Source organism: Stenella coeruleoalba (genome assembly GCF_951394435.1).
Source record: "Stenella coeruleoalba genome assembly, chromosome: 14".
NCBI classification, from domain to species: domain Eukaryota; kingdom Metazoa; phylum Chordata; class Mammalia; order Artiodactyla; family Delphinidae; genus Stenella; species Stenella coeruleoalba.
Window position 1 is genome coordinate 19,825,735 of NC_137160.1, and position 25,570 is coordinate 19,851,304.

At 37.0% G+C, this 25,570-nt stretch overlaps 1 protein-coding gene across 1 annotated transcript in view; it reads right to left on the reverse strand.

Moving 5' to 3' along the window:
• Positions 1–25,570, reverse strand: part of LOC307197095 (uncharacterized protein) — a 135,124-nt gene that overhangs the window by 20,872 nt on the left and 88,682 nt on the right. Inside the window, exons 3-4 of the mRNA XM_079942692.1 lie at positions 23,910–24,074; positions 7,081–7,153 (exon numbers count right to left, since the gene is read on the reverse strand). Coding sequence (XP_079798818.1) covers positions 7,081–7,153; positions 23,910–24,074 — 238 coding nt within the window. The remainder of the gene's footprint in view (positions 1–7,080; positions 7,154–23,909; positions 24,075–25,570) is intronic.

Sequence of the window (25,570 nt, forward strand, 5' to 3'; positions counted from 1 at the left end):
TGTATTTTATATTTGGATGGATAAGAATCTTTGGGGGGCCAGAAAATGAACAATGTTAGCCTGAATAATGCCCCCCAAAATGTACACATCTTAATCCTCATCTTATCTTACATGGCAAAAGAGACTTTGCAGATGTCATTAAATTAAAAACCTTGAGATGGGAAATCATCTTGAATTATCAAGATGAAGCAAATGTAACCACAAGGTTAGTTATACAAGAAAAGCAAGAGGATCAGTGAAAGAGAGAGAGAGGTGTGATGACAAAAGCAGAGGTTGAAGTGATGTAAAGAAGGGGCCATGGGCCAAGGAATGCAGGCATCCTCTAGAAGCTAATTAAGACAAAAAAAAACAACTCTCCCCCAGAGATAATTATTGTTATTATCTCTATTTTATTTAAAAAATAGTAAAATTGCTTTTTTTTTTTTTTTTTTTTTGCGGTACGCAGGCCTCTCACTGTCATGGCCTCTCCCATTGCGAAGCACAGGCTCCGCAGGCTCAGCGGCCATGGCTCACGGGCCCAGTCGCTCCGTGGCATGTGGGATCTTCCCAGACCGGGGCACGAACCCGTGTCCCCTGCATCGCCAGGCGGACTCTCAACCACTGCGCCACCAGGGAAGCCCCAAAATAGTAAAATTGCATTTTTAAGTCCTTAAATTTTTGGTAATTTGGCAGCATTAGGAAACTAACACGCAAGTCAATTAACATTTATCTATTTATATATTTATGCAACAGAAATTTATTGAGCACCTACTATACCTTGAGCTGGAAAAAAATCTTACTATCATTTTAAAAAGTAAGTTTGTGTGTGTGTGTGTGTGTGTTTAACTGAAATGACTTGAAGAGAAAGGAATTTCAACTTGTGTAACTATAGTCCAAATTAAAGTATTCAAATACAATTATTTCATTTTTTTTTTTCAATTATTTCATTTTTAAGTATGTAGAATTTATGGTAAATAGGTTAACATACTAAAAATATTACTGTTGCAGTAATTTTTAAATTATTTCTAATTAGCATGGTCCGTACTGAAATGTTTATTTAAAATTTTTTGCTTAAACATACATCCTTTTTTTCCCATTTGGTAAGCAAGATATTCCCTCCTCACCCTTGCCAGAATGTCATCATATAATAAATAGCAGCCCATTCTTTATAGGTTTGAATGAAGCTAACATTTTTTATAGTGTGTGAAATAGACTGAATATTTGTGTCCCCCAAATTTATATGTTAAATCCTACCCCCAATATGATGGAATTTGGAGGCAGGGTCTTTGGAAGGTAATTAGGTTATAAAGGTGAAGCCCTCATGCATAGGGTTAGTGCCCTTATAAAAAAGACCCCAGAGAGCTGCCTTCCCCTTTCACCATGTGAAGCCACAGAGAAAAGGCAGCTGTTGATGAACCAGGAAACTCTCACTAGATACTAAATCTGCTCGCATCTTATTCTTGAACTTCCCAGCCTTCCCACTACGAGAAATTAATTTCTGTTGTTTATAAGCCACTCAGTCTGTGGTATTATGTTATTGCAGCCTGACTGGACTAAGACAGTCTCAAGAACTAAATTTTTAAAATAATTTTTCAATGTATACTGATTTGTAAAATATATATTCTTGGCTCCCTCACTGATTCTGCTCCAGTAATTTCCAGTGCAGCCTGGTCATTGTAAGCCTCAATTTAAACTTCATCAATTAGCAGAAATTATAAACAAAGTCCAAATTAAAAATTTTATTAATAATCTTGCACAGTTATTTTCTTCCTTGGAATCTTCTTCAGTATTTAGTTAGTGCTTCCATTTGAAATAGCAAAAACAAATTTATAGTAATGTTAATAGCAGCCAGTATGCTAAAGACAAAACAATTTGAGGAGAAAAATAACCACATTTTTGTATGGCATACATAGGAAACAAAATATAATAATTAAAATTGTTCTATGTAAGTTTATTTAACGTACTTCTATATTTAATGTTCAGCCTTTAAACACACTGGTAGTTAACAACAGATATTAATAGTAATTTTACTATGAGATTTTATCATACATTTCTTAGATGAGGCTTTTTCAGTAACAAATTAGGTTCACTTTTATGCAAATTATATGATCTATAACTTTTAGGAAACTGATAAACTTTTTAAGTTAAAATTTCAGTTCTTGTAAAATGGTGATCTAATAAGTGTGGAAGACAGTGTGGGTTTTATGTAATACAGTGATGGATTAGTGATGGGCTAAATGGTTGTCTTTTGTCCTTGAGAGGGTGATAAACTTCCAATGAAGTATTGCTGTTGGTTAGAGAATCACCTACAATAGTTATAGATATAAATTTAACATGAGAGATGGTAGGGGGAAATAGATGATGGGATAATTAGAGATAATAACTAAGAATTCTTTTGCTATGAGGAAATCATTGTGTTGTTGCAATGTTTTTCTGTTTTGTTTTATTTTTTAAGTAGTGCTGGGAACAGTTATGGTAGTCAATTAACGTAACATAGTGGTTGTAGCTGTGGCGGTTTCAGGCTCAACTGAAACATATCACATCATTTGATCCCACAACAATCAAAACTAGTCCCACCATTTCAGACAAATCTATGGCATCATTTCTTGTGGTAGCTGTTACTTCCATTGTTGTATTGGTTTCTTGATGGTTATGAATTTAGTGAAAGTAATGGTGGTCATAGCTTCAACTGAAATTATTATAGTGTCTTTATGGTAGTAAAATTATATAGAACATATGGTGCTTTTTGATTCCGCTAAAATAGTGAAGATGGCCTATTGTGCTTGTTGGTTCATTAGAAGCAATGGCAGCTTTGGTAGTTGTGGCCTTTGTTACCTGGATGTTACTTGTTGTCATCTCAATTAACTAGCATTGGTGGTAAACGTGGGGCAGAGTGAATGCATGATATTGAGGTGGCTGTATTGTGAGAGAGATGAGTTTCATTGAATAAGTAGCAATGGTTGATATGGTTGCAAATTCAAAGTTGGACACATGATAGGTTCACTTCAAGTACTGGCTATAGAGAGTTGAGATAAAGTGGGAGTGGTGGCGGCTGTCCTGGTAGTAGGATAGTGGTGGTTATAAATTCCGCTGAAGTATTGGTTCCCATTGTGGTTAAAGTGGTTAAAGCTGAGGGGTTGTAGACTCATTTGAAGTGTTATAAATTCTATTGAAGTGTTTTGTTATTTTAATAGTAGCTTCTGAAAAAAATGATGAGTGTTTATGAATGAAGTTTTGGTTCTTGCTTTTGTACCTGTACATTTTGTACATTTAGTGGTATTTGGAAATTAAATTTAAATGGGAGTGACTTTTTTGGCTGGAGGTTCAATAGAATTGGTAGGAGCTTTAGGGTTACTTCAAGGATAGTTGGTGCTGTGGTAGAGGGTTTAGTAGAAGTGGAAGTTTGAGTTATTATATTTGTAGTTTCAGCTGAAGTGGTTATTATATCTCTAAATGTAGTAGGTTCAGTAGAAATTGTAGGGCTTTCAGGTTCAATGAATGAGGTGGTATCGACTGCATTTGTTGTAATTTCAAATGAAGAGGTTGTTATATTTGTAAAAGTAGTAGGTTCAGTAGCAATTGTATCTTCAGATTCAGTGGAAGTGATCATTTCTGTTGTGGTCATAAGTTCAGTTGAAGTACCTGTAGTCGAATGGGTTTGGGGATCGATTGAGGAGGTGATACTTATAGATTTACTAGAAGTCAGGATGGCTGTTGAGGCACGTTCAGAAGAGGTTGTGATGGTCGCAGGTACAGGAGTTACATGTTCTGTTGGAGTGGTTATGGTTGTCAGGTCTGTGGGGGTAACGCTGAGTATGACTTCTGTTGACGTGGTTACAGCTCTTGTGGTGGTATTATGCTCAATCAAAGTGGCAGGTTCAGTCAGAGGGGTGGTAGTGTCCCTCATGGTAGGTGGTTCAGTTGAAATGCTGCTGGTTGTTTCCATTATGGTAGCAGCTTCAGCTGAAGTGGAGGTTGTGGCAGTTGGTGTCTGTAGGTTCAGCTGAAACTGTGTTGGTTGCAGGTTCAGGGGACATGGTGGTAGTGGGCTTTAGGGCAACAGGTTCAGTTGCCATAAGTGGTGGAGTTGTCTGCTGTGGTGGTTGTAGGTTCCTTTGCTGTGATCATAGTAGTTGTACTGGTGACTGTAGGTTGAAAAATAGGCAATGAGGTTGTTCTAGGGATGATTATTATAGGTTCCCCATCATTCAGAGGTATATGGATAGTAATTGGAGGAAAGAAATATGTACACAATTATCACTCTTTTTCATTCTTATGTCTGAATCTTTTAAAGGTGAAAAAAAAATGCTAAAAACTCAACACCTACCCCAAATACCCAGATAAAGATGAGTATACAGGTAGGTTGCTGACTGTATAGTACAAGTAAGGACCCCTCAAATTCTCCTGGTTAGGATTTCCTCCTTTCTGAACCTAATACCCAATTCCCCTGCAATGTGCATTTTAATTATTTCACACCCTTCTGCTAATCTTCAGCTCAGTTAGTATTTATCAGCATGAAATTTTTCAGACAGACCAGCTTCTGCAAGCTACCAGCTATTTTCACTTGGAAAATTGCTTATCCTCTCTGAGCTCAAGTCCTCATCTGTAAAATGCTACTAATAGGAGCACATGACTTAGAGTACTGGCATAAAGATTAATGGAGGTTAAACTGCTTCGTAAATTATAAAGTGCTATGCAAGTGAGAGGCTGAATACATGGTGGTTGGATGACAACATGACAGTGGAAAAAGAATAGGCTTTTGTATCAAGGATTCTTGGGTGTAAGTCTCAAAATTATGAGATCTAGTAGAAGTTTCTTCATTTGCCTGATCTCGTCCCATCTCAGCCAATTAATAGCTGTATAAATTCTGGCAAAAGTTTCAACTTTCCTGAATAATTTTTTTCAGTCAATAAGTGAAGAGATTGGATGGGATTAAATGGTATCTAAAACCACTCTCATCTCTGAAATTTAACTGCTTTATTTTACCTTTGCAAGCAAGGAGAAAATCCTCTTGCTTCTTCCCTTTTAAGATCACCCCTCCTAATGCGTTGCCTCAGCTCTGCCAGAGTTGACACTTGACAGTTTTGTTTCAAGGACCAGGGCTCAGATCCTCCACAAGATGCTCCACAGTGGCAAGAAACAGAGCAGAGGCAGATTCAGAGCCAGAATAACAACCAGCCCCAATATTAAGTATGTCACCGTCAAAAAATGTCAACTTTCTGCCAGGGTTGAGGGCTTAGAAATCATTCTAAGAGAGGAAGTGAATATAGTAAGCATGACAAGAGCTCAGAAATAGGGAAGATCGGAGCCTGGGCAACAAATTAAGGGGCAAAACACTGGGACATCAAGAGAGGTTTCTAAGTAAAGGTTAAAAACACTAAGATCAGAAGCAGGAGAGCTAAAAACAGATTGTGGTCTCTAATACCTTTGACTGAAAGAAACCAGGGATCCTTGGAGGAATAGGGATCCTTGGAGGAATAGTTAATTCTAAGTCTGGGTCAGGGAAAGCAAAATGATATTCCTAGGACATCTTATTATGCCAAAATACAATGAATCTGCCAAAGACTAATCAGGCTTTCTCAAGAAGACACAAGAGCCAACTTGAAAGCATTCCCAATTGGCCTAAAAGAAAAATCCAAGCATCAAAAATTGATTCAGGAAAAATATTCATTGGTCACCAACCAATTCATTTTTTAAAAAATTAATAAATAAGTGAAAAATACAATATTTATGCTCTCATTTCTCTGAGAATTGTATTTCATTCAATTCAATTCAATCTGTATTCAATTCAATTCAATTGGTTCATCTTTGCCAAAGAGCTTCAGCTATAATGTAGAGGGAAATAAAAAAATAAAAAATCACCATTTACCAACCCATAATGAAGAAAAGTGGATTTAGGCAAAGATTATCAATAGATATTAAAGCCATTAGGTGAAGAGTTGAGGAGAAATATGATAGAGATATCAGCTTGATACCATCTGAATCTGTAAGCAATCTCAGCATCACAAAAAGTAGGAAAACCAGACTTTATATGATACATGATTTTATGCAGTAAAATGCACACAGCATCAGGAAATACAGAGGAATACAGCAGGAGCACAGCAGGATAAAGGAACAAATCAAAAACTATCATGAAGAAGCAACCAATCCAATCCTGAATGTGGGGCATTCTATACGGCAAATGACCTAGTTTCTTCAACAAATCAGTGACATCTAAAAAAAGGAGCGGGGGTGTGGGGAACTGTTTTGGGCTAAAAGAGATGTAGACACATAACAATCCAAGCAACATGTACACTTTACGTGGATCCTAATTAAAACCAATTATAATTTTTGAGATAGAAGGGCAATCTGAACATGGCCTTGATATTAAATGATACTAAGGAATTACTTTTAATTTTGTTTTGATAACAGGAAGGTAGCTATGTTACTAAAAAGGTCCTTATTTGATAGAGAAGCATGATGAGCTATTTGCAGGTAAAATGACAATGCATGTTGACAAAATGTGTTTGGGAAAATGTTGATACGTGTTGAAGCTGGGTGATTCAAATATTGGTTATTTTTATACTCTTCTCTCTACTTTTGTTTTGGCTTAAATTTTCCCTAAGAAGGTCAGAGTTCAGAGGGCTAAAGAAATGGCATCCAGGCAGACTCAGCCTCAGGATGGATCAGGGTCAGACGTGTGGCACGTCCCCACAGAACAGAGCCCTTGAGACCTGGAGCGCTGAACACACACCTCCACTGTACCACTTGAGCTGTTTACTGGCCCATTCCCTATCTATCTATGAGAGATATATAGATATAGATATAGATATACCTCACTATATGTAACTGTGTATTATATATGAACCATATATCCCATTCCACGCCCATCTCTCTCTCCCTCTCTCTTTCTCTCTCTCTCTCTCTCTCTCTCTCTCTCTATATATATATATATATACACACACACACACACACATATATATCAGTACATACTGAGCCAAGAGCACTGCCGTGGGGGTAACACTGGAGAACCAAGCAGTGTTGTCACAAACATTACCTCTCTATATTGGAATTGTCTCTCTGGACTGATGCAGGCAGCAGTGACATTGGTACAAACCTCACCATTGACATCCACTGATGGTGGAAATTGACATGCTGAACTCTGAACTTCATGGTCATCTGGACTCTGGAATGTCTACAGGAACAAAACAACAGGACTAATTTAAAAAAAAGGAAGCCACCATGTTGAATTTTGAAGTGAAATTATTCTGAAAATTCTAAACCAGCTGGTAACATGTCATGAGATTGTTAGTAGGAGATGAGTATTTAAAATAAGACTTCACTACTGAATGAATCAAATGTTTTATTTTATTTAATGAATAAATTTTTCAAATAATATTTTCTCTCAAAATAATTAACTGTGGTTGAATCATTATCTTTTATTATTGTAAATACTTTATTAATGTTTGGGGGTCAAGATTATACACCATCAATTATCATCATAATATGCTATTCCTTTATTAAATATCCCCACGTTTCAAGCATATATATAGGTGCATCCTATGAAGATACACCACCACAGAGCTTTTATGAGACATAAAAATAAATGTTTATACATTATCAGAACTAAAAGGGAACTGACTGCTTACCAAAATCACCCTCTACCAGTTACTTTAGAAATAAGAATACTGAGAATAATAGTGGTGCATAGACTTGCCCTTATTAACACAATTTAGGAAGTACTAACAATCCAATTTTCTCCTTCTGAGCCTGGGGATCCCTGCAATTAAAACCACCACTTTAAAAACCCCTTAGACAAAGATATACCCTGTGTTAACAGTAACTCAGTGCTCTGTCTAACAGAATACGAGTCTGAGTCCAAGGCAGAGCTAAGAAAGACCAAGCATTTTGTAGTCCATCAACATGCATTTCTCAGTCTCTATCTCACCTCAAGGAGCTCTGCATACAATAAATAAGATTATGTAAATACAGAAATAATAAAGCATTGTTATGAGTGAAGTGACAGTAAGGGAGGTAAAGAAATCTGAGTTTAGACAAATTGAGGATAGTGGCTAAAATGTGAAGAGGAAAGTGCTGAAGAGGATGGAAATGACATGTTTCATGATGTTTTATTTCTTAAGTTGGGTATTTAATGCATGGTATGATAATGTTCTTACTCTTTATACTTGAATGTCTGAACTATTTCATAAATACTTGTTAAAATAATAAAAGGGAGGGATCAATGAAGAAAGTCTTGAGGGGACAGGCTTCTTCAAAACAGGTTAAAGATCCTGTTTGCATGTTTGCAGGACATATATTAAGTGAAACTTAAAAATGCATTCCAATATACACTAGATGCAGACAAATACTGTTTGATTCCACTTATACGAGGTACCTAGAATAGCCAAATTCATAGAGTCAGAAAGTACATTGGTAGATGCCAGGGGTCAGGGGGGTCTGGGGGTGGGGAGGGGGAATGGGGAGTTAGTGTTTAATGGGGACAGAGCTTCAATTTAGGAAGGTGAAAAATTCAGAAGATGGATGATGGTGAGAATTGCACAACAATGGGAACGTACTTAGTGCCACTGAACTGTACAGCTAAATACGGTTAAAATAGTTTGTTTTATATTATGTGACTTTTACCACAATTTAAAAAACATTAAAGAAATAAAATAAACACCTTAAAAACAAAAAACAAACAAAAACAAACAAACAAAAAAACCCAAAAAACAAACAAACAAAAAGAAAGGAGAAACCTGAGATACAGTGTTAAAGTCAGGAAGTTTATTAGAAATTCAAGGAAAAACTTTCCTTACATCTACTGCTTTGCTGATCAGATAACAATCGGTTATATCAAAACTAGCTATATGTGTAAACAATGGCCCACCGGGTGATCATCACTAAGATTAAAAGCAAATATGACTGTAATTAAATAAAGAAAACATGATATAAAAATTGCGGACAGTTAGACAATGCAAATGTTCATATAGTATAATACTACTTGAAAGAAATGAAAATAACAGTTATACATTGTCACTGAATAAGGGAAGGCCTGATATATCCTAGCATTTTCAACAAAATTCCATTTCTATTCACTAGAAAATTGACGAAATCAGGATTCATATGGTTTCTCTTATGTTGATATAACTGCTTGGTCTTCAGTTATTACTCAATTTGCCAGGGCTGATTAACTAGACAATTTGAATACAGTTTATAAGCAAAATAAAACTGACCCACCAGGCCAATTATCCAGTCTTCTTGCCTTGTTGGAAATCCAGTCCTCTCACTAGAAAATGATGGATAGTTTCCACTCCAAGATAGTATCTGTGACAGGGGGTCAGACCTAGCTATTGGTTGTGGCTTTGATCACAAACACAAAAGCCCAAGAAGTAATTTGTGTGTGTTAGGTTGCTTTGGATCTGAATTTTTTAATTTAAGCTCTTGCAGCATTGGATAGAACATTAACTAGCTCATCGGTGTTCACCAATAATGGCCACAAAGTAAAACTCAAATGCATTAGCTATGTCTATTAAATAAAGTTTTATGTTCTCTGTTTATACATTGAAAAAGATTAGCATATTATACATTCCCTAAGAGGAAAAATAAAACCACTGAACCTGTCTTTATATATATATATATACTTTTTTTTGCCTATAATCTTCAGTTGATATTTTATTCCATTTGTCAAACTCTCCCTCAATAGAAAAACTCTCTCCATAACTGTTCAAATATCTAGTTGAAAAGAGAAATATATATTCTAAATCTTATTTTAAATAGCTTTTGAAAACATTTGTAAGTTTGGCATTATTTGGAGAAACCATAACATTAGCTAATGATTAGCTTCATAAAAAGAATGTAATTTTAATTAGAGTGTTTTGGCATCATAGTGAAGTAAAAAAATCACAACGAATCTGGAAATGATTTGTGTGTATGTCGGGTAAGGGGTCTCATTACCCTGGATCAAGAGAAAAAATCTCTTGCTTTTGAGGCAGAATTGTCTTCCTTAAAAATCTTTCATTCAGCAAAAAAGATACATGCACCCCAATGTTCACTGTAGCACTATTTACAAAAACCAGGACATGGAAGCAACCTAAATGTCCATTGACAGAGGAATGGATAAAGATGTGGTACATACATACAACGGAATATTATTCAGCTATAAAATGAACGAAATAATGCCATTTGCAGCAACATGGATGGACCCAGAGATTGTTACACTGAGTGAAGTAATTCAGACAGAGAAGGACAAATACCGAATGATACCACTTATATGTGGAATCTAAAAAAATGGGACAAATGAACTTATTCACAAAACAGAAATAGAGTCACAGATGTAGAAAACAATCTTATGGTTACCAGGGGGGAAAAAGGGAGAGGGATAAATTGGGAGATAGGGATTGACATATACACACTACTATATATAAAACAGATAACTAATAAGGACCTACTGTATAGCACAGGGAACTCTACTAAATACTCTGTAATGACTTATATGGGAAAAGAATCTAAAAAAGAGTGGATATATGTGTATGTATAACTGATTCACTTTGCTGTACAGCAGAAAGTAACACAACATTGTAAATCAACTATACTCCAATGAAAAATTTTTAAAAAATCGTTCATTCAGCAGATATTTATTAAGCAACATGACTGTCTTCTTTGACCTGTCTCTTCAGTGCATAAATATGTTACTCCATGCCTTTTTTTTTCCTTTGGACTGTTTATTTCAAACTGTACTTTTATTATTCCATCCAGTTTTACATTTTTTTAATGCCAAGGGCAATTTGATTAGATTTGCCTATTTACCAAAAAAAAAAAAAAATGCTATTGTAAATATCATCTAGCACATGGCTAACATTGCTATTAAAACATAAACAATCATCTTAACAAATTGCACATAAATAAAACAGAATTTTTAGAGAGGATTCCTCTTAGATCTAGGAACCATATCCAGGATTAGCTCCTGATTTTCAAGGATTTTGGAAATATTTGAGTTCTGACAGGTCTAAAATTTGTGCCAAAGGAAAAATCTATTAATTATATAATAAAATCTGGACATCAAACTTAAAAGCAAATCAAATTGAAGAAGTTAGAGCCAAAATTACATAATTATTTTGAATTATGACTATAGGACATTTCAAAATTTGATTAATTCGTATTGACAGAAAATTGCACCTGTTGGAGATGAATAAGTATTTGAAATAGTTTTTAAACTATGCATGGAGTGACATAATGTATGAATAAAAATATAAGATTTCTGATTGACAATGAGTGGTTGAAAAGTTAATAAATTGACTTTTCCTCAATAACTAGAAGTATTCATTCCTTTTCTTGAAGATTACAAAAACTACTAGAATTTTCTGTAAAGACTGCGTATAAGACTCACATAAGCAAGCTGTCAAAATGGAAAAATAAATACTCCCTGGCTGTTTTCCAGGGGGTTCAACATTCACAATACATTTTCCATGCTTTTTCTCCATTTTCTACCACACGCTTAACTCCAGGAACAATTTTTATTTTGAACAGTGGCCTTTATACCTGGAATTTTCAGAAATAATTGAGTTGATTGATGCTACCATGTTATGAACTATGATGCATCAGTGCAGGTATGAACTAAATTAAGTAATAAGCTATCATTCCCCAATATAGGATCCACCTTAGAGGAAAAAGTAAGGTAGTAATTAATACAACAAACAAAAAACCAATCTTGCCTATGGGAGCTATTCCCTCCTGGCTCTCCAAAGAGAAAAAAAAAATTCTCAAATTGTAAGTCATGTTACATTGTCTTAACTTTTAGCAACGTCTCTCTCATTTACCCTTCCTCCTGACTTTGGGGCTGTCTCCCTGGTAAAATTCTGGAGCAGGTGATATTTGCCATTGCTTTCTTTCCAACTAAGCATGGCCATCTTCTCTCCCCTCGTCGGCACCTCCTCTTTTAGGTGCATAGCTCTCTCCTCCCTAGGCTTTAACACTTTCAGGCTCTCCTCCCATGCTCTGAAACTTTCCAGTACTCCTCCCTCAGCTTCCAGAAAAATGTGTCTATCCTGAGCTCACTTCCTCAGAGCTCCAACTCTGAGAGCTGGTAAATCTGATCTAAAAATGTATTCACCAAGGTCTTCCATCTTTCAGAAGGGCACTAGGAAATTTAGTTAAAGGGAATTGATTCAACAAGTTTCTTCCAACGTCTTCATATTTAACTGCTGAGGCAGCCTCTGCTTTACACAGGTAGAAAATGTCACTGTGACTCAGCAAAATCTAAATTGCAATAGGCTGGAGTTTAGAAATAACTATCAATCTAGAAGTTAGCAATTAGTATCCAACACATATGTCCTGAGAGATCTTCACAAAAGTGGCACAGAAAGTTCTGGTGAAGAATGGTACTTGAATAATGTAAGTTTTAAAAAAATGACTCATACAGTAAGTAATCAAAAGCTAATTCAAAAATAATGGTCTTTAATGATAAATATATCACGAGCACTAATTGACTAGTTAGAGATTCATCTAATTTAATACATCTCAATCTACCAATAACATGTAAACCATCTATTCCAACCCTGCCAATTTGCAATTGAAAACATTGAGGCCCCAAGAGGAGAACTGACAAAACCAGTTTAATCATCGTGGTCAGAACCTCCTGCTGTCTTTCAGACTAGTAGCCACCCGTATGTCCCAGATCAGGATGAAGAAAGGCATACAATCCATTAGAGAGTTCATTAGCTTTCCTTTTCTTAAAAAAAAAAAAAAAAAAGCAAATATTCAAGTTCCAGAGTTGGAAAGGATTGGGGAGACTTCTTTGGAATGCTTACTCCTGGGCCTCACTAAACCTAAAGGGAGTTTTGTACTCTGCTTAGATGACTCTAATGCACACCAAAGTCTGAGAAGCACTAACTTAGAAAATGTTGTAAAGAAAAGTGATGGAATTCCCTGAACTATTTAGGAAGAAGTATTTTGTGTGTGTGTGTAGTTTAACCCTTTCAAAAGTCTTCTTATAAATGTATTCACCATTTTTAGCTTAAGAGTTCTAATTGGAATCAACTGAAACAGAATGTCATTGCCTCGGCTTCCAAAATAAATAGGCAATGAAAAATTTATGGAAGAGGGGAGAGAGGGAGAGAGTGATTTGTTTCGAAAAGCAGTATAACACAATGCCCCCCAAGAAATGACTTGGGCCTGTAGGCTCTAAGAATCCATGTGAATGAAATGTTTCAATAGTATTGAACACTGATAATAACATCAGCATCAATCGCACTCGAAATGACTACAAACTGGGCTTTTTTTCCAGGCTGGCTACATGTTTGACACACTGCTCGCTTTCCCTAATAATCAGCCTCTCTTTCACTTTCATAGTAAGCAAACCCCAGAATATTTAGCTGGGTACATGCCTGCCAACAATAAAGGCTATCCTGCCCAACTGCCCATGTAGCAAGGTGTGGCCATATGACTAAATCCTGGCCCATGGCATGAGAAAAGAAGGTAGACGTGCAACTTCTGGTTGTCTACTTAAGAGCAAGGAATATGCCCTTCCTTTTCATTCAAAAGCAGATCAGTGGGTGAGCCATCCTGTAACACAGAGATTAGAGCAATATCCTATGAACAGTGGAACAGACAACTGGAAGAAGGCTAACCTCTAAATTTTTAATAACGAAGAGCTGCTGCAGCCCCTAAAATTCTATAACAGCTGGATTGCATTCTTAGTAATATACTATCTTATGATGGTAGGAAGACACTATCTTAATTTGACCCTGGAGCACCATAACCACAGAGTAGATAAAATTTCACAGGCACTCATTTGTATCTATACCTTTTTTTGGTAGCCTACAGAGGAATAAATAATTTGATACTTGTGCAGTAACTGCACAAGTAATCACACTTTCAAAATGCCTGATTAATTAAAGAGTTGCAAAACCAAATTGCAAAGTACTGAAGAAAGTATGTTACTGTGAAATTCATATGATCTCTATTTTGTCAAAGAACAGTTTAATACAGGTATTACTACATTACTCAACAGGACAGAGTAGAACACACCCGGATTAACATGGATATGGGTAAATCCGGGATTGCCACTTTGCCCAACCCTGGGGGTGCTTTTTGCATCCTAGGTTACGAAATTGGTGACCCTTATAGTGTTTCCAACTATCTTCATAGTCAGACATTCTATACCTGGGTATATTTCACAGTTAAGTCAGGATTCCCTATAAGGACTCTTCGATCTCTGGTGAATTTTTAGCCAAAAGAATTGGAAAACTTTGTTAGTGAAACAGTAAAGGTGCTTTGTATTTGGCCATTTTTTAGCCAAAAGAATTTGGTGGTCTCTTTCAAATTCACCTATTAATGCTCTGTCAAATTGTTTTATATTTTTATCCACACACAAAAAAAGCTCCTGGGTTTAAATTACACCATAGTCTGACAGTTAAATCAAGTTTGGTCCACTAACTGGCTGAGACCAGTAGGACAGCTCCTGTTCCCTGATTTGGAGTAATTTTTAGCCAAAGCGATTATTTTAGTTCATCATTTTTATTGTTTGACATAGTAACTAACAAGCCAAACAAGAGGTTTAAAAATATAGTGGTTAGTGTTAATTAGTATTATTCAACTAATTTAAATGCATGAAAAAAATCATTATAACGTACACAAATGTGCAAAGAACTTTTCAAAAGCCCTTTCAGAACTGGTATGTATTCAATTAGTGCTTTGCACAAAATCTGTAAATATAGAAGTTAAAAAAAGGAAAATTTCGTACATTTTCTTACGTGATTATCATAAAAGAATTTTTTTTTTTACGAATTCAATTCCCAAAATCTAGGCAGAATTCTGTGACAAAATGTTATTTCAGCAAATTTAAAATAATGAACTATTATTTAGGTAACATCTTGGATCAACAATAATTAGTACTACTCAAATTGGGAGCAAGCAACTGTTTGATCCGTATCAGTGATTTTTTTCTAATTTCACATTACACTAGATTCCATTCTAAGTCTACTTTAAAATGTCAAATGTGTTTTTATTGATAGAATATTGAGGTTTTTTTATTCATTTGTCAAGTGAATTGATGAAAACATATCAGGTATTTTTCTGGGCAATGGGGATTTATACAGCAATAAATAAAATAGGCAAGCACTTGTCCTGTTGGAGTTTATATTCCAGCCTTATTACAGTTCACAATGCATGTAACATTTTACCTTTGATTATAAATTTTAAACTTTGTTTAAATAGTAGTTGTGTTTTATTGTGGGAAATGCTCTGCTTTTATAAATGGATGTAATTATGTTTGAGTTAAAAGGATTCTAAACATTCAGGTCAAACGCCAGTGAATGAAGTGAACCCTTATGCCAGCCTCTCTGTGCTACGTGCCGTGACTGGGAGCTCGTCTGTTTTCTAGGGTTCAGTATTCCTTTCTGGGTTGACTCTCCTGCTAGATCTTTCCTCCCTATGTTGAGTTGAAGACTTCATCTCAGTAACTTCAACCTGTTTACCCAGGTTCTGTTTTCTAGAAAGATATACAAAATTAACAAAATTCTTCTCTTAAATAGTAGGTCAATTATTTTGGCACTACAACTGTGTCCCTCATTATTCAAGATTTTTTAAAAAAATCTGCTCCTTAAAAGACAAAAGTGACTCACTTGAGTTTTATGCAAGTCCTATTAGTATTTTTAATGGGTGGAAGGAAGGAAGGAAGGGAGGGAGGGAAGGAGGGGAGGAGCAAAGGAGGGACGGAGGGAGCGAGAGAGAGAGAGAGAGAGAGAGAGAGAGAGAGAGAGAGAGAGAGAGAGAGAGAGAGAGAGAGAGAGAGAGAGAGAGAAGAAAAGGAAGGAAGGAAGGAGGGAGGAGGGAGGGAGGGAGGGAAGGAGGGAAGGAAGGAGGGAGGGAGGGAGGGAGGGAGGGAGGAAGGGAGGAAGGAAGGAAGGAGGGAGGGAGGAAGAAAATAGCACCACAGCACCATCTGTTGTTGCAAAATGTCACTGCAGCCCCCTAAATGGGCCTTAACACCCGGATGTTAAGTCCTTTCCAGGACAATTACTGACATATACTACGGAGAGATGTGGCTTTATAAGTGGGTGCACTCCTCTGACCATAAGTTGATCTTCATAACCTCTCAAGAATTAAGTGTTATTATCCCCACGTCCTTGATGAGCCATCAAATCTTAAAGAAACACTTAATGAGTCCCAAGCTAAGTTTAGTGTGTGAACCTGAGGTTTCCCCAGACACTCATCCAACAATCATTTCTTTTGCTTTTTTTTTTTTTTTTTTTGTACGCAGGCCTCTCACTGTTGTGGCCTCTCCCGTTGCGGAGCACAGGCTCCGGACGCGCAGGTTCAGCGGCCATGGCTCACGGGCCCAGCCGCTCCGCGGCACGTGGGATCCTCCCGGACCAGGGCATGAACCTGCGTCCCCTGCATCGGCAGGCGGACTCTCAACCACTGTGCCACCAGGGAAGCCCCAACAATCATTTAATTAAGGTCATTCTATAATTATTGTACATTTTCGTTAAGAATAATGGGGAGAGAGAAATTATACATTTAAATGGGTAAATCTTATAATCTGAATTATACCTCAATAAAGCTATTAGAAGAAAAGATTAATAGCAGGGAGGTAGAGGGAGTGGAGTAAAAAATATTTAGAAGTGAATCAGTCAAAGAGATCAAGCAAACTATTGAAAAGAATAATAAACATGCTGGTAAGTTACCTCAAGATGCATCAGGGAGGACTGGATGTTAACAAGACAGGGATGGTGTTGAGTGCTGGAAATAGGCTATCCATGGGGACAGGAAATGCAAGAATCTATTTCTAAAACATAGAAAGGGCTTAGCAAATTCAGCCAAGGTTGCCAGCCTTCTAATCATACAAACTCTACAGTCCCTGACTGGGATTTAGGCAGATAGATGATTAGCACTCAGGTGTCCACATTGGAGAAGTTTAACTTTCCAACAGGTGTCCCGAGTACAGAAATTAGAAATCTGTTAAGAGCTCTGCAGTTTTGCAGTCTGTCAAGATCTGCCAGGAGTCAATAGGGCCCTAGCACTTGGAGCTAAAGTTCCTGGGAAAGACCCAGTCTTCAGGAATGGGACCTTAAAAGAACTAGGTCCTGGGGCTTCCCTGGTGGCGCAGTGGTTGAGAGTCCGCCTGCCGATGCAGGGAACACGGGTTCGTGCCCCAGTCTGGGAAGAGCCCACATGCCGCGGAGCAGCTGGGCCCGTGAGCCATGGCCGCCGAACCTGCACGTCTGGGGCCTGTGCTCTGCAGCGGGAGAAGCCACAACAGTGAGGCCCATGTACCACAAAAAAAAAAAAAAGAACTAGGTATTGTAAAACTGCAAGCACTACTGGGATACAAAAGGGAATCAACTAGATGCTAATCAGCAACTCAAAAGGGACCTTCACCTTATCAGAGGCTACAAACTAGCTCACAGATAAGGGCTTATAAGCAAGCATCAAACCCCTGCTCAGGTCCGCAACAAGTGTTTACTGCAGGACACTGTTGTCAGAGTGTTCAGAGCTTGAGATTTGATACTGGTTCACCTAATCTGGGTTGAAAGTGTCAGAAGATGAGCATATGAAGCATGCCTGCCCAGCACTTCAATAATTTTTTTCTCTGATATGGTCAGTTCTGGAACTTGGGCAGAAACAGAGGTAAAACAGGGGCTACAGGTTGGAAGGTTTGGTGGACTTAGCTGGGAGGACTAGAGACATGTTCAGAAAGGATGTATTTCTGTATCTCCTTTTACCGAACCCACTGCAAAAATCTAATTTTTCTATTTCTACTTTTTCAGTCCTCCAATCCCTTTTCTGCAAGGCATTCACATTGTTCCACCTAAAATTAAATAAGATATGTCACTTTCCGGCTCAAAACCCCTCAATGGCATTCCTCTGGGGAAAGGAAAATCACTAAAACTTAGCAAAACGTATAAGATCTAAAGTAAGTTAGCCCCAGCTGACTTCATTGTGCATTCATGCAGACAACACTTGCTGTGTCCTAGCCACACTGCTTTTGGAAAATTAGGAAATATTTCAAATATACAAAGAGATATAAAGAATTTTACATGGAACACCCATATATACTCTATCACTCATCCTCAGAGACAAATCATTATAAAACATGTATGAATCTCACAAGTAAAAAGCTGAGCCGAAGAAGTCAGACACAAAAGAGTACACACTATACCAATTCCATTCCTGCTATGTTTGCAATCAGACAGAGTGGTCCGCGGTGTTAGAAATCAGAACAGTGTTTACTTTGGGGGAAGGAAAAAGGAGGTGGTGTTTGGGTGTGGGCACATGGCAGGCTTCTGAAGAGCTGGTAAGGTTCTGTTTCTTGATTGGGGTATGGGTGTGTTCACTCGGTGAAAACTCATTGAGCTGTACCTTATGATATGTGCATTTTCTGCACATATGTGTATTTCAACTAAAAAACATTTTAGAAAAATGATACTAATTAGAATAGCTTAACATTAAAAGTATATTAAAAGATGATTTAGGGGCTTCCCTGGTGGCACAGTGGTTGAGAGTCCGCCTGCCGATGCAGGGGACGCGGGTTCGTGCCCCGGTCTGGGAAGATCCCACATGCCACGGGGCGGCTGGGCCCGTGAGCCATGGCCACTGAGCCTGCGCGTCCGGAGCCTGTGCTCCGCAAAGGGAGAGGCCACAGCAGTGAGAGGCCTGCGTACCGCAAAAAAAAAAAAAAAAAGATGATTTAACAGTATAATTCCAATTCTAAAATCTTCTTCATTTAATAATAAATTCTTATACTTTTTGCTATTTTAATTTATTGAGCAAAATATTTATTACCTGTTAGTTGCCAGGTACACACATTGGTTAAACATAGGGGCCAGGTTCCTGCCTTCAGGAAGCTTACCTAATATACTGTTGCTGTGATGAACATTTATTAAAGAAAAATCCATTGAGCACCCACAATGTGTTAAACTGGGAAAAATCTTCCATCCTTTACAGAGCAAACTTGTATTTATTTACACAATGGACCTACTGCAGAACATGTCTCATCCTGATGAAATGAAGAGATGTAGAGCTGGAAAATGGTAAAAGTTGCGTCTTCTTTAACAAAAAAAGAGAAGTTCAGTCAGTGATACATTTAATAAATAATATACAGTATCACTAATTAAAAAAATAATGGGGCTTCCCTGGTGGCACAGTGGTTGAGAGTCCGCCTGCCGATGCAGGGGACACGGGTTCGTGCCCCGGTCCGGGAAGATCCCACATGCTGCAGAGCAGCTGGGCCCGTGAGCCATGGCCGCTGAGCCTGCGCGTCCAGAGCCTGTGCTCCGCAACGGGAGAAGCCACAACAGTGAGAGGCCCACATAACGCAAAACAAAAACAAAAACAAAAATAATGAAGGAAACAGAATTAGAGTGTTCTAATAAAGTTTTATTACATTAATTGCATATAGTTACAGTAAGTAGGTTGGCAATACAGGGGGAAAGTAACTCTGTAAGGCTGACTTGGAAGGATAGTTAAAAATTATTTCTTATTAGCATAGTGACCACTAAAATATTTGTTTTAAATTACTGGAAAACACATTTTTCCTTTTGGGTTAGGAAAGCATTTCCATACCCAGTCCCTACCATGTGCTCACGTGTCTATATGCTATTCAGCATCCTTTGTTTATAGGTAAAATTAACACCAACAAATGGAATTGACTTTTGTTAGTGCTTTAAAGAATATTTACTGATTTATATCAATCTCACTAACATCAAACATACAGGTCACAATGCCCTTCTGAATTCACTGCTTCAAGTAGCGGTTATCAGTCCTGTTTGCACACTTTTTGAAAAATATAGATTTCTGGATCACCCTTGAGGATTCTGATTCAGTAGGACTGCAGTAGAGTGCGTGTACCATCAACATTGATTTAAACCTGTGAATTACCAAGAATTCTAAGTAACAGAATCCAAATTTGTAAGTTTATTACTCTCAGCATTGCTATTTTCTTTTTCTGAATTTTCTCTGGTATTTCAGCAGATAGCAGGCATAAGTAAATATTTATCGAAAGTATTTAATTGAATGCTTTATAAGATTACTGCAAAAAGTAGTAGAAAACAAAATTATTAACTGAAAATAGTGATAACACATTTAAAATTTTACTTATATATCAAAATGATTTAAAGAGAAAATGAAATGAAAATAATGTTGGCACAATCTAAAAAGAAGATGTGGTAATATGTAAATCTATTTAAAACACCCTTACCATATAGAATGTATTTTCCTTATTACATATGGAATTAGTGTATTAGAGACTACAACTTTATAATAATAAAAGACTGTAATCACATTTGGTAACTTTCTATTTAATCGTAACAGCTTTCCAGCATAAGTAAATGGATTGGATTTACTTTGTATGAAAATTGTATTATCAAAAACCTCACAAAGTAGAGACTATCCACATTAAATGGTCAGGTCTAATATACGGTACTGTTACATCTAAATGTTGTTTTATGGATGAATTCACTATCATTTTAGTGTTAGTTGAATTGGTCATTAAGTAATCTTGTTTTAGAAGTGGTTATTTTGGTCACTGTAGCTTTATGCTGGCAGTTACTGACATTGGAATCACCCATGGTACTAATAGTAGTTGTGCTAGTTGGTTCAGCTGAAGTGGTGGCAACTGTGGTAGTCATACTCTCAGTAGAAGTGGTGGAAGCAGTTTTGTCTGTTGTGGTCGTACCCTCAGTGGTAGTGCTGACCGTTGTTGTGGTAGTTGGTTGAGTTGTGGTGGTGGCCACTGTGGTAGTTGTGGTCTCAGTAGAAGGAGGAGAATCAGTTGTGTCTGTTGTGGTTGTACCCTCAGTGGTAGTGCCGGCCATTGTTGTGGTAGTTGGTTGAGGTGTGGTGGTGGCCACTGTGGTAGTTGTAGTCTAAGTAGAAGTGGAAGAATCAGTTGTGTCTGTTGTGGTTGCAGCCTCAGTGGTAGTGCCAGCCATTGTCGTGGTAGTTGGTTGAGGTGTGGTGGTGGCAACTGTGGTAGTCATAGTCTCAGTAGAAGTGGTGGAAGCAGTGGTGGCTGTTTTGGTCGTACCCTCAGTTTTATCTGTGATCGGTTTTTCAGTTGAAGTGGTGTCTGTTGCAATTGTGGTTTCTGTGGAATCAGTGGTTGGTATACTTGTAGGTTCCGTTGAAGTGTGCTCAGTGATGGTAGTCATGGTACTGGATGTTGTGGCAGAATCTGTTGTGCTAGTGGCAACTGTAGTTTCGGAACTAGCAGATGAGCTTGTTTCAGTCAATGAAATTGTCCCCTGGTTTTGAGTAAGTTGTATAAAAATGGGGGCATTATTATTTTTCCCATTATACACCAGAGACACTATGAGTACTCCAATTGCCACTGTTATCACAGAAGCTAAGAGACAAGCCAGGAATATCTTCCACAGAGACCAGCCACTAAACAAATTTCGTGTCACCTGAAAAGGATTTAAATATAATTACTGAAGTTGAAAGCAAATGTTGCAAGAAAAATGTCATTTATAATCTTTTTATATATAGATTACTTCAGTGGAAGAATGTATAAACATAAAAAATACCTTAATAGCCTGTAGTAATAAATATTGGCTCAAGTTTAATGTTTCATTTGGGAAAGGCTTGTTCTTTGTAATAGGAATAAAGGAATATCCACTGATCTGTCTGCTTTCTTTTCATATGTATTTAAAGCTAAAAGAAATACTAAATGTCATCTTAAAAACTGTTTATTCCTCCCACCATCAAATGAAGTATCTACACATGTGTGTCTGACTGCTGCATACAGAGATTTGAGGGACCCAAAATATCACCTGATAAAATCTTCTCCCTTCATTGGCCTATCAACTATCAGATTTGTGTCTGCTTTATAGCCTTCCATTTTAAATGCATTAATTAATGGCCTATCAAATATTCTAGCTAGGTGTTCATACAGGTTAGTAATGGCAGCATGAAAATCAGAGTTGAATACATTTGTTGAAATCCATCTTGTGCTGCCACCAGCTATTTTCACTGTGTAAGATGTTAACCTCTTTGATCTTATTTTTTCATCCATAAAAATCTATAAGATTAGAATAGGGATTAATGTCAGTAATATTACTTTGTAATATCTCTCTAATCTGTTATTGTAGAGGAAACATTGCACAGTATAAAACATGTAAGCCTTGAGACAAGAGAGTCTTGAATTTGAATTCCATACCATTAATATTCTGAGCAAGTTTCTTAACTTGCCTAATTCTCAACTTGCCTTGTATCAAAAGTGGGGATAATAATATCTACCTCCAAATGTTATTGAGAAAATTAGAATAAGAAACATCCTTCAAATTGGATTTTTGCAGAAGGCGGGGCTTTATAGTAATTAAGGGCATAGCCATTGGAATCTAACAGATTTAGGTTTAAATTTTAAATCCACCTTTTACTAGATAGATGGTGGTATGTGGAAATTTGCCATGTCTTGCAAAGCCTCAATTCCCTTGCATGGATAATATCACCTATTTAATAAAGCTAAACAGTAAATAAGGAAACAGTATGAATAACGTTGTCCTAGCACTTTCTAAGTACTCAAAAAACATTTGATTTCACTAATTAGCTCATTCTTATCTATTTTCTTATGACTGAAAACAATCACTAAAGGAAACAAAGAGCACATATGTCATTGGAGCATGTAGGGTAACTCTTCAATTTTCCAAAATAGTGGACACTGTCTCAGACAATAAACCACAATTTGGGTGTTGAGAGTGACACCCACTAGGCAAACAGAAGCAGTTCAAGGGCATTGGGTACCAAGGCTAAGGGAATTTGTGGCACCAACTAAGAGAGCCCAGTGACTAATGGCGCCTCCTGCCCCATGTCATCTAGGCCTTAGAAAGGAAATCAAAGGGGGAGGAGAGGAACGATGATACTCACACCTCCGAGGAAAATTACCCTCATTTTTTGTTTGAATTTTTAAAAAGAGGAGCAAGATTAATAAAAACTCATCTTAACCTAACCTGAGACCCGTGCTCAAGTGCTATTACTGCTACTATCTAGATGTGTGAATTCTTACAAACAATCTAAACTTCCTAGACCGCGATGTTGTCCATCTGTGGCTAAGTAAAGGCATCTAAAATAACTTTCAGCTCTCTGATTGGTCTGGTTTGTTTGAGGTCATCAGAGATATATTCTCTAAATAATTCTATCAAAATCCTTCTTCCACAGTGTTTCTTGTCATTAAGAGTTTATCCTCTCTTCTCTTATCAAACTCTTTCCAAACTGTCTCTATAGCAGGATTAATCAGAGGAGGGGTGTAGTCCAGGACCAGAAGAATCGAACCAAACTGCCAGGCATCAGTAGCAATCAGTCAAAATCAAGTTTTCACCTGGAGTAGGGGGTGGAATGGAGGAAAGACTTGGAGATCAGGTCTCAAGGTGAAGAAAACAGAATGATGAGAAACAGCGTAAAGAACACCGGAAATCTGCTTCCAGGCACCAAACCAAGGCAAGGCTAAATATTGTCTAAGTCAAGGTTGAAAACACACGAGGTCAGAAACAGGAGGCTAACAGAAGGCCCACAGTTATGCTCAGAAGCAGGAAGGGAAGGAGAGTGAGCCAGATCACCCACAGACTAGGGCCCCAGGGCTTTAACACATGACTTCACCTTCCACTGAGCAAGGGTTACAATGTCATTCACTGTCAATGCATTTGCTGTCATCAGCTACTCGGTCCTCCAAAAAAAGGAACCCAAAACTTTGTTTTTTTTTTTGATGCTTATATATTTTCCCTAAACTTTATAGGTGTTTTTTCTTTCCATCAAGATCATTAGCTCCTTAAATTAAGAGTCCCATAAATCTACCTCTTCTGCATTCCCTCTCAGTGATTTGACATGTTCAAAGGATGCTGTAGATTTTCAAAAGAACAATGTTAATTGATTGAATGTTTTTCTCTAATATTAGATCAAAAACAATTCCATGTGGATTACATCAAAACCCAGAGAAACAGTGTCACCCCAGACATTACCTGAAAATGTTGGGATTCTCTGTTTGGAAAATTTGGAAGTCCAAGGGTCCCTCTGTTGATGCAGATGTCATTTAAATTGGGACCAGCATCACCAGTTACATCAATTGATGTTGCAAACTTACAGGCTGAACTCTGAGCTTCATTGTTTCCAAGGTTCGGGAATGGCTGTGTACAGAAAAGAATGGGAGAAAAATAAGATGCTATTGTATTTTGTGTCTAAAGTAATACAATTCGGACAAATATAAATTAGATTATGTCATATTATGGCTTATTTGATCAAATAAGATCATTTGAAACCTGAGGAATAAATAAATACATTTATTATATTTCTTCTCAAAATAAGAAAATCTAATTAGGTCATCATAAATTACATTTAATTATTTTATATAATTATTCACATTAAAATTCAGACATTATCTTTTACCTTCATCATATTTAAAGGATTTGTTAAATATCATTATGTGGCAAGCTGATGTAGAGAGATATTTTAAAAAGTCCCATAATAGGATGTGGAGAAAAGGGAACACTCCTACTCTGTTGGTGGGAATGTAAATTGGTGCAGCCACTGTGGAAAATAGTATGGAGGATTCTCAAAAAACTAAAAATAGAATTATCATATGACCCAGCAATTCCACTCCTGGGAATATAACTGAAAAAAACAAAAACACTAATTCAAAGAGATACGTGCACCCCAATGTTCATAGCAGCATTATTTACAATTGCCAAAGTATGGAAGCAACCTAAGTGTTCATCAACAGATGAATGGATAAAGAAGATGTGATATATATCTACAGTGGAATCCTACTCAGCCATAAAAAAGAATGAATTCTTGCCATTTGCAGCAACATGGATGGAGTTGGAGTGCATTATGCTAAGTGAAATAAGTCAGACAGAGAAAGACAAATACTGTAAAATAAAAAATACAACAAACTAGTGAATAAAACAGAAAAGAAGCAGACTCACAAATACAGAGAACAAACTATTGATTACCAGTGGGGAGAGGAAAGGGGAAGGAGGATGGGTGGGGAAAGGGTTATTATGAGAATATATAAAATCATATGTATGAAACTTCTGAAAATTGTAAAGAACTATAGGATTTAAAGAATCTTTTATTCAATAAAAAAATTACATACTTCTGTGTAATTCTACATGGCCATAAATTTGTGTGCTTCAGCTAGTATGGAATAATAAATTTCTTTCCAGAAAAAATTTTTTTTAATAAAATAGAATTTAAAAGTCCCAAAATGAAAATTCTAGAGACTTCAAGGCTTATAAAGAACAACACTTTGTGGTCTTATTCATAATGAGAAAATCAAATCTAAAGAGGTGAAGTGAGAGTCTAGGTATAGTAAATTGCAATAGGACACTTCTCCCACTGCAATCAATCAATCAATCAATCAATAAAATTGAAGGGCTTTCAAAGAAGTGAAAATCAGATTACTTAAAATTTAGAGGAAGAAAGAGCTTTTCCAAAGTGATCTAATAATCATAGGCCATTTTATTTTCTGGGAGCATTTGTTGATTCTGAGTATGAGTTGAGGTTCTGACTAACAAAAGAGTCAGCAAAACTTTTGCTGTTCATGTGAGTCTGGCATAACAGACTGGAAAATAGGGGATCCCCAAACACAAGGCCTTTGTAATGTTCTGGAATAGCTCAGGAG